This window comes from Rhamphochromis sp. 'chilingali', assembly GCF_963969265.1.
Source record: "Rhamphochromis sp. 'chilingali' genome assembly, chromosome: 19".
NCBI classification, from domain to species: Eukaryota; Metazoa; Chordata; class Actinopteri; order Cichliformes; family Cichlidae; genus Rhamphochromis; species Rhamphochromis sp. 'chilingali'.
In genome coordinates, this window is record NC_137946.1 from 12,835,197 (window position 1) to 12,849,276 (window position 14,080).

Genomic DNA, 14,080 nt, shown 5'->3' on the forward strand with positions numbered 1-14,080 from the left:
GCATACCTCTGTACACCAAGAACAATAATGCTAAGTTTCCTAAAGTGGAAGAGAGATACCAGAAGCATGTATCATATTCTGCATAACATAAAACTGTTATTTAGTAACAATTTCTTGATGATGATATAATACTAGCTATATGGTATGGCAACAGTAAAGGAGGAAAGTACTTATTGGAAAAGAACAGGCGAGGGCTCGTCTTTCATCTGCAGTGTATTAGCAGCAGAGGACCAGCAGGGTTCACAGCTACAGAGTCTCTAATGAATACTTTTGGCATGCGGGGATCATCACAGCCTGCACTCTCAGCTATTTATATTCGAAAAGGAGAAGACAATAAGAAAATACAAGAAAACATAGCATCAGAATATTAAAAGGGAGGAGAGTAGCAGGCATCCTCTGCTATCAGAGACTGCTGAGGGTTGTGCCTTTCAGAGACCTCTGCAACACTTCTGTCAGGGAGACTGCTTCAGCATGGCAGCTGTTCAGGAAGGATCTTGATGAAGTGGATAAGCAGTGTGATGAGGATGCAGGGCACACTGTGGGTTTGGCTCTGGGAACTTTAACAAAATCTGGACGGTGTTGAGGATTTTAGACAGTATAAGATGATGTTGGACGTTAGATACAATTTTTACAACCCCCCACCTGATTAAAGTGTTACCATTAAAAGTGTTTTGAAAAAGTAGGTGTGTAGTATCATATTTATGGCAGCAATTCAGCTTTACATGATATGGGTCTTTACCAGATTTAACTTAGTCCACAGTGCGGTTGTAGGAGTGGAAGCTGTGGTCTCTTGTTTGGTTTTTAAAAGCTTCTTCTTTCCACTTCCAATAATGTTTGCAGATTTATCCTCCCACATGATTCGCTATCAGGTTAATTAAATGACTGCTGATAAAGTATCAGCAGAAAGCTACTATATGATCCTGTCATCAGCCTCGTGATCTCGTGGTTTCTGTCTCCTTTTCTTCGTAAACGAATCTCCACATCTCTGTGTTTAAAATTCATGTTGGTGAAAGTAGCAGAGAAACTGCTGACACACATAGCGCTTGCACATATTGAGTAGATCAGCTGCGGAGGTGTGCCAGCTAATCAAATCCTCGTCACCACGTATCCCTTCTCATTCATCTGCCTCTTTCATTCTTTTCAGAATGAAACCAGAGGTTTGTGTACTGACACGTGATCCTCCGTCCTCTGGTAAAACAGCCTGAAAATCAATAGAAAACCGTACACAGTCCTAAGAAATGTCCCCAAAGTCCACCGGAGCAGCATTTTCTCCCCCTCCCCTCTCTGTGTCCCCCCCCTCCACTCCCTTCCTCGCGCCCTCCCTCTCTCCCCTGCTTCTTCTATAAGCCGACCTCTACTGTATCTACCCCCAGCATCACACTGCAGAGCACTGAGGAAGACTCAAAAATGCATCAGAGAAGGTGAGAGGGATTCATGCGCTATGTTTGTGCATGCTGTTTAATCTGAATGGCAAAATATCGAACCGTGGCATGCACAATGCATTTCTGTCATTCGGTTATTCTGGATGAAGTATATGGTCCAGCTGCTCTAAAGCAAATGTTTGAATGCAGGAAAGGGTTGGTTTGCATCAAGCAAATAAAATGAAGTGCTTAGTCTATTCTTTCTACATATCGAGGACGTGAATAATTAGCTGGTATCCTCTAAAGAGGTTAAGCACGGAAATGTGTCAGTAAAGTTTGTACTTCGATTCTTTGCATTGTGAACCGTGAGGCTGGATTGTGATCGATTGTGTAGCGTTAAGGGTACAGCGACTTTTCTGTGGTTTAGCACAGAGCAGCAGAAGTGTGATGTTCATGTCTCCGAAGTGACTTGACTCCACTCTTTACAGCTGACTCAGATTTATTTGGAATCCAGCTAATGTCGAGACAAACACAATAAAAAACTCTTAACTTCCTCTTTTTTGTTTTGTTTTTTAGGAACCTCGGGAGAATGTCTTTGTTTACCACCATATTACTCTTTGGTAAGACACGCATCCTCACGTGAGCAACCCCAAATGTATACGTTTGTGTTCTTAATTCGGATCATCTCTTCCTGCTTCATTATAGGCTTTGCATCTGCTCAGAAGGTGATTCAGTTGTCCTACTGCTCTATAGACGAGGACCACCTCAGGATGGACTGCAAATACTCACTTCCTTCTGAGTCATCAGAAGTCTTTTGCAAGTACACGCACGGTGAACGCCTCTTCGACACCACTGACCCATCGGAGGAGCAGCACGCCCCCTTCAAGAAACGTGCCAAAGCCCGCATCTTCCCAGGCAACATCTGTCGCCTGCTGTATAAGAACCTGCCCAACGGCAAGTCCACCTTCACCTGCAACATCAAAGTGGGCGACTCGGCCCCTGTGACCAAAACTTCGGTAGTCGAGAAGAGTAAGATGCTTATCCTCATGCTCGTTTGACCCATATGTGCACTTCCTGTTATTTTTACAAATAAGAATAGAACATGTGAGCTTGACAAACAAAACGCGCGTCCTTGTGAACCTGTGTTGCTTTTTTCTTATCGCAGAGCTCCTCCTCCCCTGTTCTGCATGGAGTGTCCTATTACAAAGCTGCAGTGGCCTACTGTTGACCTTGATGACCTTTCCCATGCTGCTGGAAATTCACTGGCTGTGAAGAAGGCGCCAAACTGCTGCATATCTTAACACTGCAACCATAACCATCTGGTCACTGATGCTGTACTCCCCCGAAGTTGCGTGTATGCACAAAGTGCAATAAGTTAAACTGAATGTACTCACAGTATATATTTGGTATGTCACACACTTGCACACTTGGCATTATGCACTCAATACTAAGCACACATACTGCTGCATATACACTATACTCTAAACTAATATTAGCTCTAAGCTATAAGTTACCTGTTGTATCTGGCAGACTTTCAGTAGGGTTAATGAGAAAAAAAGCATGATTTAAAATTGAAATCCTAGATTCTGCAGTGCTCACTATCTAGATTCTATCATTGTAGCAGATGTAGTCAAAGATATTGACAGATTGCTTCTTTAATAAGACAAAAACTGTCTGATTTAGAGGGTTTTTAAGAAGGGATGGAAACTAGTTTTGCTGTTCCATCTAATGAGTGAAATCTTCACAGCTCTAAAGTGCAACGCTGCACTCTCCAATGTGAATTATTGCTGAGTCACGTCGCTCGTTAAGGTAAGCAATCTATTTTGCCTGACTGAAATCTGTCCCTAGTGTCTCCTCCTGGCTGTCAAAAAATGACAGCAGATGGCAGTGACCTTGTGCTGCACAGGCCCACTAACGGGAGACCGTGCTGTGTATTTGTCAATAGAAATTGGATGGAGCAATGAAGATAGCTGACAGGGTTTTAATGTAAGCTTCAAATGATGTTTTGACTTACTATTGCATGCAATCAAGTTTCTCTATTCTATCGTGTTCTATTCTATTCTGAGGAGAGGATCAATAGTCTGTATCAAGTCCCTCAACTACAGTTGCAAAGACACCCAAACACAGTTTTTTTTAAATTTTGCCTTTCACGTGTGCCTAAAACACATAAGCCATGTTTGGCTGAGGCTTATTTAGTACATGTTTGAAACTATAAGCTAAGTCAGATACTCAGTCTTTATGAATTTATGAATTTACATTAAAAATTCTTTCACTGGTGCAGTGTTTTCTCCTGAGGTCAGCCTGTTCTGATGGCTGTTTCCAGCAGGATAACGCACCATGTCACAAAGCTCAGATCATCTCAGTCTGGCTCCTTTAACATGACAATGAGTTTACAGGATTCAAATGACCTCCACAGTCATCAGATCTCAGTGTCATCGGCAGCTGTGGGATGTGGTGGAGCAAGAGAGTTGCATCATGGATGTTCAGCCAGCAGTTTGTGCCAATACGGACCAAAATCTCAGAGGAACGTTTCCAGCACCTTGTTGAATCTGTGACATTAAGAACTGAAGCGATTCTGGAAACAAAAGGGGGTCCAGTCAAGTAGTAGAAAGGTGTATCTAATTAAGTAGCCAGTGAGTGTATACAGTGTCTGGTATTTCATACTATACTAAAGGCGCATATCCTTTGGCTGAGCCAAGTGAGTCAAATTGTATTTGAAGGTGTTGAAAAGCAACAGTGAAAGAGAAGGAAAAGAATATCTCGTTTCTATAAAAATCTGTGACTGACAGGATCTGTTTTGAAATTGCATCCTTTAACTGAAAATGAATGAATAATAAAATGAATGAATAAAATTCACACTTGAGTTCAGCTTCTGGAAAGTAGTCCTTGTAAACAAGAAATACAGTCCAACTACCATTTGAAAAAAATGATTTTACTGATTGTTTGTATTCTGCCAAAACAGGAAGATGATTAGTCTATAGTACTGGTACCCTGTATACAGAATAAAGAAATAATATGGATTTTCTTTTATAAAATACATTTTTTTATAAAGTTGTATCATTAAACTCTCTTTTAAATAGAAATAACGTTGTTAAAATGCACATATACATTTCATGATCACAAGTATGTGGTGTCTGTATGCCCACATACCTTTGGCTGCATGATGTCATTGTACACCGACAGGCAATTTTAAAAATGCGTCTTCCTACGATTGAGCAGAAGATCTGATAATATGTTATCGGCATGCGGTTAAACAGCAACATTTCCACTGAAGTGCCAAACGAACCGAGTAACTCCTGTCATCGTGTTGCCCAATCCCGTGTGCCTGTGAGCATTATTTGAACAATTACTCAGTAACATGCTGGCGTTGCGTAACAAAGCACGGTGTCATCTCGGGGTCCAAAGTACCGAATCATGTACTGATGAATCATTTGCACAGTTTTACTTTCCAGCACTTCTTGTGAACTTTATCTTACAAATAACAAGTGATAATATGACAAAGTTTTGAATATTATGATGCAAGAAACAGTCCATATCAGCCAGATGTGGGCTATATTTAAATCATGAATTAAATATTACTAATTGATTAAACATAAATTCCAATACAATTACTCATGCAGGGGAACTTGCCTTTAAAATGAGAGGAAATAAGAGACACACAAGCTAAAAATACAATCTGATTCATAGATTTTGAAAGGTGAAAACAGATGGCAGACAGAAAGTCAGGCAGCAGTTTGACTCTCATTGTTTGTCCAGATTGCAAAAGCAGTAAAACCAGGCTTACTGGAGGTGGTTTCATTGTTTGTTTGGTTCACATTTATCCACTTTTTTCTGTTTCTGTTTCAATAAGGATTCATTAGTTAATGTACCTAAAATAAACATGCATTTAAACACACATGCTTAAATATGTATTTTTTATATTGGTGTGTTTATTAGCAATTCTCTTTTTAATCTCTGTACATATGTTTAATAAGACAGATTGCTCTCTTAGGACTGAATTGTGCTGCATACAGCTCGGCTGTACCTTTAGTATAATGACAGCAAAGCTTGCGATTATAATGTTAAGCTATATCCCGATTAAAATGAAATGTAATGGTGCTAATAATAAACTTTATTTATGCAGGACTTTTCTTAACAAAGTTAAAACGTACTTCACATAAATGCATTAAGAAAAAAGGGGCCAAGAAGCACACACAAACATTAAAACAAGGTAAAAAAAAATATAAGAATCTGTACGAATCTATTCAAACAGTGCCATCGAAAGTCTACTCTGTTCCTCACTTCTGACTCAGCTGGAAAACACCACGGCAGGACCTAACTGCAAGCGCTTGCATGGCCTACAAACACGCACATCAGTTTCACGCAGAACCCACACAGCTGAGAATGTGTGAGGGTTAAAAGACTGGAAATGTCTACAGTATTGACAAACTAGCCATTGCACATGCTTTCCTATCGGGGAGATGTAGTTTCTATTGGGCGTGTTCTAGTCAAACCTGTTTTTCTCCATCAGCCTCTGGGCGGCACCTGACAGGATCTTATTACCGGAAGTTAGGTGTTTGTAGTCACCTGCGCTGATTCTTTAGGTAACAAGAGGTGTTTACTCGAGCTGGAAACGTCGAAATAAGAGAAATAGGAGTCGGTGAAACGGAGACCATTCGTTCTTTATTCGACACAAAGAAGATTTTTGCGTACTTTCGGCTTGTTTTACTCGAGAATTTTTAAAGGAGAACGCCGTCGAATAATAAACAAGAAACCCGACATGACTGTGAGAGGAGTCCTTTGGCTGCTTTTGTTCTCTGGCGCAGCAATAGGTGAGAAAACTTGGGATTTCTTTTTAGTTATCTATTAATTTTTTTAAAATGTTTATTTATGTGCTGTTCTTTTAGTCTTTGTAGGCATTCAACAGTTGAAGCTCCGTGTTTTTTTGTTTTTGTTTTTTTTTTTCACTTTTAAAGAAGATAGTAATCTTGTTTTGCAGTAGTTTTGCTAAACCGTAATTATAAGCTTAACGGTTCTTTAAAAATATGGGCAGGTTCAGTTACAACGCCCATGAAAGGCCATTTTGAATTATTACATGACTGGATGTCTGTGAAGGTTCTCAGTCATCGTAGTCAAAGGAGCTTGCAAAGAAAAGCGTCTGGACTTCTTTAAGTTGCTTGAAGACGTTTCACCTCTCATCCGAGAAGCTTCTTCAGTTCTAAGGTCAAATGGTGGAGAGTCCCAGATATAAACCTAGTGGGAGTGACCCCCCACAGAGGGACAAAAGGACCCCCTGATGATCCTCTAATCACCCGAGCCAAGGTGATTAGAGGAGTAAATAGCAGCTCTTTGATGAATTACATTTGATTGAATATGGCCTCGCTAAACATCTTTACATTTGTGTAAAAGTAATCACCTTGGCTCAGGTGATTAGAGGATCATCAGGGGGTCCTTTTGTCCCTCTGTGGGGGGTCACTCCCACTAGGTTTATATCTGGGACTCTCCACCATTTGACCTTAGAACTGAAGAAGCTTCTCGGATGAGAGGTGAAACGTCTTCAAGCAACTTAAAGAAGTCCAGACGCTTTTCTTTGCAAGCTCCTTTCATTACATGACTGGAATTGTCCTACTCTTAAAACATCTTAACCTTCCGTTTCCACACCACCATTACTTTTACACAAATGTAAAGATGTTTAGCGAGGCCATATTCAATCAAATGTAATTCATCAAAGAGCTGCTATTTACTTTGGTAAGTTCTTAAGCAGTTTCCTGTCAGTCACATGCCCACTCTAAAGGGGTCAGTAGGTATCGGTCAGCATCGTTTGTCCTGTTGTAATTCTCTGTGAGGTGCAGTGTGTTTTATATACAGCTCGGCTTTTTGATAATCATCTCTGCAGAAAAACAAACAAACAAACAAAAAAGGTGAATCTTCATGAAAAAATCTCTTTATGGAAAAGATAAGTTAATTGTAAAAATAAGAATACTGATCAGGGACAAAAATCAGTTTAGTTTAGTGATTCATCCAGATACCCCCCCCCCCCCCCCCCCAGACCTGAACAATATGTGACAAATAAAAATTTGAATTTGAAATTTGAATTTGAATATGTGTAATATTATTCGTTCTTCCGCCTTAATTTAAATGTCATCTCCTCATTATTCTGTATTTTCCTTCCAAGTTTCCTTCCGCTGCTTGATGGTCATTTGTGTAATAGTGTAGTTATCAGTTTTGAGTTTGTGTTGTTTTTTTTTTTTTTTTTAAAAAGGTTAATCTGGAGCTGCTGCTGCTTTTGTTGTTTTGCATACAGTTTCACATTTGTCATTATACACATGTTGAGTGGCTTTTTATCCTTATACTGTCTCAGATTTTCTGAATTGCTTGCAAGGTGTCAAGTATTTTTACAGTAATTTTTCTGGATTGGTATTAACAGTGAGTAAACTCAAAGTCTGTTCAGGTTATCACCTGTGTATGTTATGTACAAAAATAAAACAACTCCCCCTCAAACTTGTAAAGAAGTGGGGATTTTCGTCCCCTACCATTCCTCTGTAGCCTGTTTACAGCTTGTGCAAAATGTGAGCAATACAATAAGCACACTCTGCTGTATGAATCAAACTCTGGCTTGTCAGACGAGTTCCTTTAAAACTTGTTCCACTTCTCAGGTACATTTGCTGTCAGGACTTCTCAGTATGTATGTACACTGAAACTCTAAAAGTATGCAAACAAGGAAGTCATGGTGTGTTCTTTCAGTTTGCACTCCTACCTCATCTTTCCATCAAACTTATCTCGGTTGAGATTGCCTGTAAGAAATGCACACAGGCTTTAGGTTGGTCTGCTATGAAAACACATGCCAGCAGTGTATTTGTATCAATGTTAATCTGAAGTTTAGCTTTATTTTTATCAGCACCTTGAAAAAAAACGTGATGAATGCTCACAGAATGAATTTGCACTGAGTTAATAATTATCTGCCTTCTGCTGTAGTTGAAGCTTCTCTGTGCTACCTAAGCTTAGCAGACAGGGCAGTGGTTAATCATGTAACTCTAAAGTAATGGCAGCTGTGCAGTGTAATGTGGAGTGGGGCAACAGATGGACATGTGGTGTGACAGAGAAGCTTTTTACTGGCTGCATTAATGATTTAGTGTCCCCGAAGCTCCGCTGACGTGCCTGAAAAGACCCAGTTTCACCCAGAGAGCTGATAGTTTCACCGGAAGCTTCCTGGTTCAGCAGACAGGAATGAGCCACTTTTGTTTTGATGTTTTGCTTGACCACTCCCTGAAAGCTTCTGAGCATGCTCCAAGTGTTTAGGCAAAGGGTGTGTTTTTCAATCCTCAGTGCTGTATGCCTGATTATTTACATAATGGAAGATTGTGGTCTACTGGGAATACCTTATAATTTTCCTGGTAATACAGAGGGAGGACTTGGGTTTTCTGATCGTGGCCGTCAGCCTAGAATGATTATTTTAGTTTATTTAAATGAATGAAAACCTTCGATTGATTTTTAGACACCATTAGGTCTCTTTTGTTAAACAAAGTACAAAAAAAAAATTAACTTTGAAATGATGTTACCTTTTGAAGCCTGAGTAATAAAATCTCCTCCTGGCGTCTCTTCACCTATTCCTGCATGCCATGTTTGTGGAGTGTTAAAACTGGGTTTATTAAAACCCAATTTTCAAAGCAGCTTAAGCAGAGCACTATCTGTGCATGTGTGTAGGGTTTTTTTTCTTTTCTTTTTTTAATCTGCTTTTTGTGTTCAGCAAATGGTTGGCACAAACTTCCTACTCACGCCATGCTTCACTTTTCAGACAGGTTAGACCAGCGGTCCCCAACCCCCAGGCCTCGGACTGGTATCGGTCCATGAGTCATTTGGTACCGGGCCGAGAGTTGACGATCAGGTGTGAAATGTATGGTTTTCAGGGTTTTTATCGGTTTTCAGCGTTATTTTGTTATCATTTTTATCGTTTACTCGGTTTTCCTGGGTCTTTTCACGTGTGTTATAAATAAATCTTCTTTTTTTCGGTACCAGTACTAGTTTTATTGTGTTGTGTTTATCCGCAACACCTTAAAGGCCGGTCCGTGAAAATATTGTCGGGCATAAACCGGTCCGTGGTGCAAAAAAGGTTGGGGACCGCTGGGTTAGATTACACAGAGTACATTGAGTACACAATGAGTATTTTTAAACCCAAAAGGTTCCTATCCTGCAGGGCCTATTGTTAGTGTGTGTTATCAATAAGCTTTTTTTAATTTTTCTTTTATAAACCATTATGGGGTCTGTGTGTGTCCAAGTAAATGGTAAGGATATTGCTTATAGGTTTATTCAGTAAGCTTATTGTATTTTATACACTGGCTTATTTTAATATTATGTTGTTGTCTCTTTTGGTCATGTATATATGTATTTTTTTTATTTACACTGACAGTGCACATGTAATGAAACGTGTATAAATTACATTTGCGTTTCAAGAGTGCTTGGCCCGTATGCAGCCATACACACAAGCAGCATATAGACAAAAGTATAGAGCCACCTGTATATTACGCATACAAGAGCTGCTTAGTTGTGGAAACCTATGCTGTAAAGCTCCTGGTGCACATTTTTTTTGTGTGTGTGCTGATATTAATGCTAGAGGTGGTTTGGATCGCTGGTGACTCAGTAACTGCTTCCACACAGTAATAATAGCACTTACAGCTGATCATGGAACCAGGGGCACTTCCAGAATGTTTTCATAGGCGTGGCCATATGGGGGCCACTAAAAATATTCGGGTGACACAACAAAAAACAGAATTTCTGGTTTTATTATGCTTTGGTCAAATATAGGTTACCTGAAAAATATAGCAAAAAAAAGAAAGAAAATAAGTTGATATCACTAAAAATATGAAAACCAAACAAGATTTGATGACTATCATCCTTAGGCCCCCAAGTTATTGTTTCTGTTACGAGTTAGTAACATTAGTTTATGTTAGTTAACTATTGGCTGCGACCGACCAACCAACCTGATGATGAAATGTTCCGTGCTGACAGAAGATGACGCTAAACATGTTTTTAAAAATTTTACTTTAACCACTTCTTTCTTAAATAAGCTTCACAGACAGAGTTGCATCCATGTCAGCTTTTATGAACAGGGCTCCATGAAGTAAATTAGTCATGTATCGCTACATGTCCACTTCAACACTTGTACCGATCACTCATATCAAACCTTCCATTACACAAGTTATGCTTTCCCTGTTTTGTAGTTTATTTCAGAGACAAAGAATGGTAGCTCTATCATGACCGTGCATTCACTTGCATTATATTCCTTTAGGCTACAAGCCGGTTCGCTTAAAGGAAGTGAGTATTTTGGACTTGACACTTGATGCTGAGTGTTCTATTTATTTACTTGTTTTATTTTAATCTGTGTGTCTAGGTGTAAGTGGATATTCGGTCACTACTTCAAAGGCAAATGAACGAGCGGAAGAGAACACAGGTGAGTTTTAAAACAAAATTTTGAATACCATACCACCTTTATTTATAAAGCACTTTAAAATAAACCAGGGTTCACAAAGTGCTGTTCATGTAAAAAATAGCATAAACAGAAAATGAAATCAAACATGTTAAAAATAGAGAATTTAAAAAAACAAAACAAAAAATGGGATTGTGAATGATTACCCAGGAAAATTGCAAACTGTCTATGATGTGTCTGCTAAAATCACAGATTCAGAGGTTTTCAAGATGAAGTCATATAATAAGACAAAACTGCATTTAAATAATAGATTGCAGAATTATGCAGGTTAATGGTGTCACCACACAAATTTCCCTCTCTCTTTCCAGGTGTGGATTTGACATGCTCATTTTCAGGAGACTTTGGTTCAAACATTTTACTTAGATGGAAGTTTAAGGACCGAAAAGGCTCTCAGGTGTTTGTGGTTCACGATGGGAAACCAACAGGTAAGTTTGACGTTTCTTTCTTTTAACTGACACTTTAATTAGTTTAACTAAAAAACAAAAACACATGATGCATGTGAAATAAAACCACAATTTTCCAAAAATTCTATTTTGATGTCACTGTTGACAAAATTCGGTGAATGTAATATCATCAATATCAGTCACGGTGATCACATTGGTGCCTGCCATGGTCCGTTTTATTTGACAGATCCAGATTTAGATTAAAAGAAAAAACTAGTTCTGTCAGCATTAATCTCGTTAAAATGACGTTAACGCCAAAACTGCATTAACGCGGAAAATCTCTGTTAGCGAGTTACCGCGGATCGCCCCATGCGTGGGGCTGCACGGCGTTAACGAGCTAACTGCACTAACACGTTGACGAGCTAACGGCGCTCGCCGAGTTAATGCAGTTATGGCGTTAACGTCATTTTAATTAGATTAACACTGACAACACTAGAAAAAACCTTTTTCTGTGACCAACCAAATAACCTGTCCTGAAACCCATCTGCTGAATGTGGTGTCTGAATACTTCCATGCTGGTTACGTAATGCTGCGTTTCTTCCACAGCGCCGTATGCTGACCGTTTGAATGTGTATGGTGGTAGCAATCTGAGATTCTCCAAAGTCACTCGTAAAGATACTGGAGTGTACACCTGTGAGATAACCAGCGCTGACAAAACCCAAGTTGGGGAAACAGAAGTGACTCTGACTGTTCTGGGTAAGACTATGTATCACATTTACTTGCTGTAATGAAGACCGTATGTTGCCATTTATAAGTGGTCCAGATAAAAACTAAACATTTTGTCCTACAGTGCCTCCATCTGTGCCATTTTGTAAAGTCCCCTCATCGGTAACAACGGGCAGCACAGCCATCCTGTATTGCATTGATGAAAGCGCTTCACCGCGCCCCACATACAAGTGGTACAAAAACAACGTTCTTCTGCCTGATAACCCTAGTAACGTTGCTGGCTTCAAAAACGCCACCTACAAGTTGAATTCAACCAGTGGCGAACTGGTAAGCTTTAGCTAGTTACATGTGTAACCTTTACTATGACTGATATGGTGTGTTGGCCTTTAAGTTTAAAATATACCTGTGTGGCCACAGAAATTTCCTGCTGCAGCCAAGACTGATACAGCTGACTACTACTGTGAGTCTGTCAATGATGCTGGCCCTGCTCAGAAATGTAGAGCTATGAAGATGGAAGTTCGTAAGTTCCTTTCACACTTTAAACTCCACAAAATGCTTTCGCCTGAGCCATTTCTTCCTTACCTCACAAAGAAAGTGTGCTGGTTCACCTTTTTATGTTTCCCTGTGTTTTCTTCAAGGCGACCTAAACACCGGAGGAATTGTTGCTGGTGTAATAGTGGCTCTGCTGCTTGTGGCCCTACTGATATTTGCCGTTTGGTTTGCCAAAAAGAAAGGATATCTGCCTGGTTAGTTTTCCACATTATATTCAAATCAGACTTTTACCGTCCTCGTTGTTCTGACGATGATCAGCGAAAAGTTAGTTTGTTGATTCAGGCAGGCAGAGGTCTAAAAAGTGTATCTGAAAGAAGTACTCTGTGCTGATGTTGTTTCCTTTCTTCCTATTACAGCAAAGAAAGAAAGGTAAGTGCATATTTCTATGCATTTAAATGTTACTTAACATTAGTGCCTTTGGTTTAATAATGTAAAAATGATAGCGATCTATATTTGGTGATGTCAATACTGGGTTTTTTCCCCCTCATTTTTCTTGCAGCAGTTCAAAGATGAACCAGTCTTACCAAGCAGCACATAGTGGTGGTGGTGATGATGTAAGTACAACGTTGCCTTTTATTCCACTAGCGGATTCATTGTCATAATAAGTACTTTTAGCTCTCGTTGTAATGAAGTGTGCTTGGTATATTTGAACTTTGAAATTGCCAGAAAATTGAATTTTTTTGAAATTGGAGTGTTACTTGAACCTTCTAAGCTAAACTAAATATCAGTTTGCTTTATCGAAGGTTAAATTTTACATCTGGTATTTTTTTTTTTTTTTTTTTTGTGCAACTAGTCGGCATAAACTAACTCATGTGTCACATGTGATACACTTTGCATACAGGGCTAAAACATGGTATCTGTGCAAAAATGGATGAAGCAGAGCTTTATTTTGATTGTGTTGTTTGATATGCTTGTTTCTCAGGCGGATTTCACACAGAAGTCATCATTTGTGGTATAGTGTACGAGCAGCAGTGGCGACAGCAAGCGCTCTGAGCGAGATGTCTCTTAAGTGTGTGGTTTTCCAGGAGTTTGAAAGTTTGTACAATGCAGTTTTTATAGACCATTGCAATATATATATATATATATATATATATATATATATATATATATATATATATATATATATATATATATATATAATATATATATATTTTTTTTTTTTTAAACCTGAGCCAGCTACAGTAGTCTGTCAAATGCATCAACACGTGAGGTTCATGCAGCAACACCCTACAGGAAATAAGGAAATAGATAACTAATGAACCTTGTACTGTATCTATCTTTACTGAAATGAACTGTGGCCACTAGTGACCTATTTTCAGCAGAGACCAATTTTCTGCTCATCACCGATGTGTGCTTTTCTGTGTGCTTTTTATCTTCTGTCTTATGAAGAACAAGATTTTAAAGATATGCGCTTACTTGTGAAAACAAGCTTAATTAGAGTACCCTTACACCACCACCAGCAGCAGTAAATGAATAAATATATTTATTTGTTATCTTTACATTGAGGACAGACGTATATTGCGGCATTTATTATATTTGCTGTCCCATCACATTCATTTCCGCTAGCACAACTCTCTTATCGGTCTTTGTGGGTT

The 14,080-nt window shown here is 39.1% G+C and overlaps 2 protein-coding genes across 2 annotated transcripts; both read left to right on the plus strand.

The window, feature by feature from the left end:
- Positions 1-1,407: 1,407 nt before the first annotated feature.
- Positions 1,408-2,633, plus strand: thy1 (Thy-1 cell surface antigen; the record flags this gene model as incomplete). Its single annotated transcript, XM_080867023.1, has 4 exons — positions 1,408-1,421; positions 1,938-1,981; positions 2,067-2,390; positions 2,527-2,633. The coding sequence occupies 4 exons, from the start codon at positions 1,408-1,410 to the stop codon at positions 2,631-2,633; spliced, it is 489 nt and encodes a 162-aa protein (XP_080723149.1).
- A 3,272-nt stretch (positions 2,634-5,905) lies between these two features.
- On the plus strand, positions 5,906-13,565 carry f11r.1 (F11 receptor, tandem duplicate 1). The gene is made up of 10 exons (XM_080867453.1): positions 5,906-6,172; positions 10,729-10,788; positions 11,133-11,249; positions 11,814-11,963; positions 12,058-12,260; positions 12,351-12,453; positions 12,572-12,679; positions 12,842-12,854; positions 12,985-13,039; positions 13,408-13,565. The coding sequence occupies exons 1-10, from the start codon at positions 6,121-6,123 to the stop codon at positions 13,441-13,443; spliced, it is 897 nt and encodes a 298-aa protein (XP_080723579.1). The 5' UTR covers positions 5,906-6,120; the 3' UTR covers positions 13,444-13,565.
- The last annotated feature ends 515 nt before the right edge of the window (positions 13,566-14,080 follow it).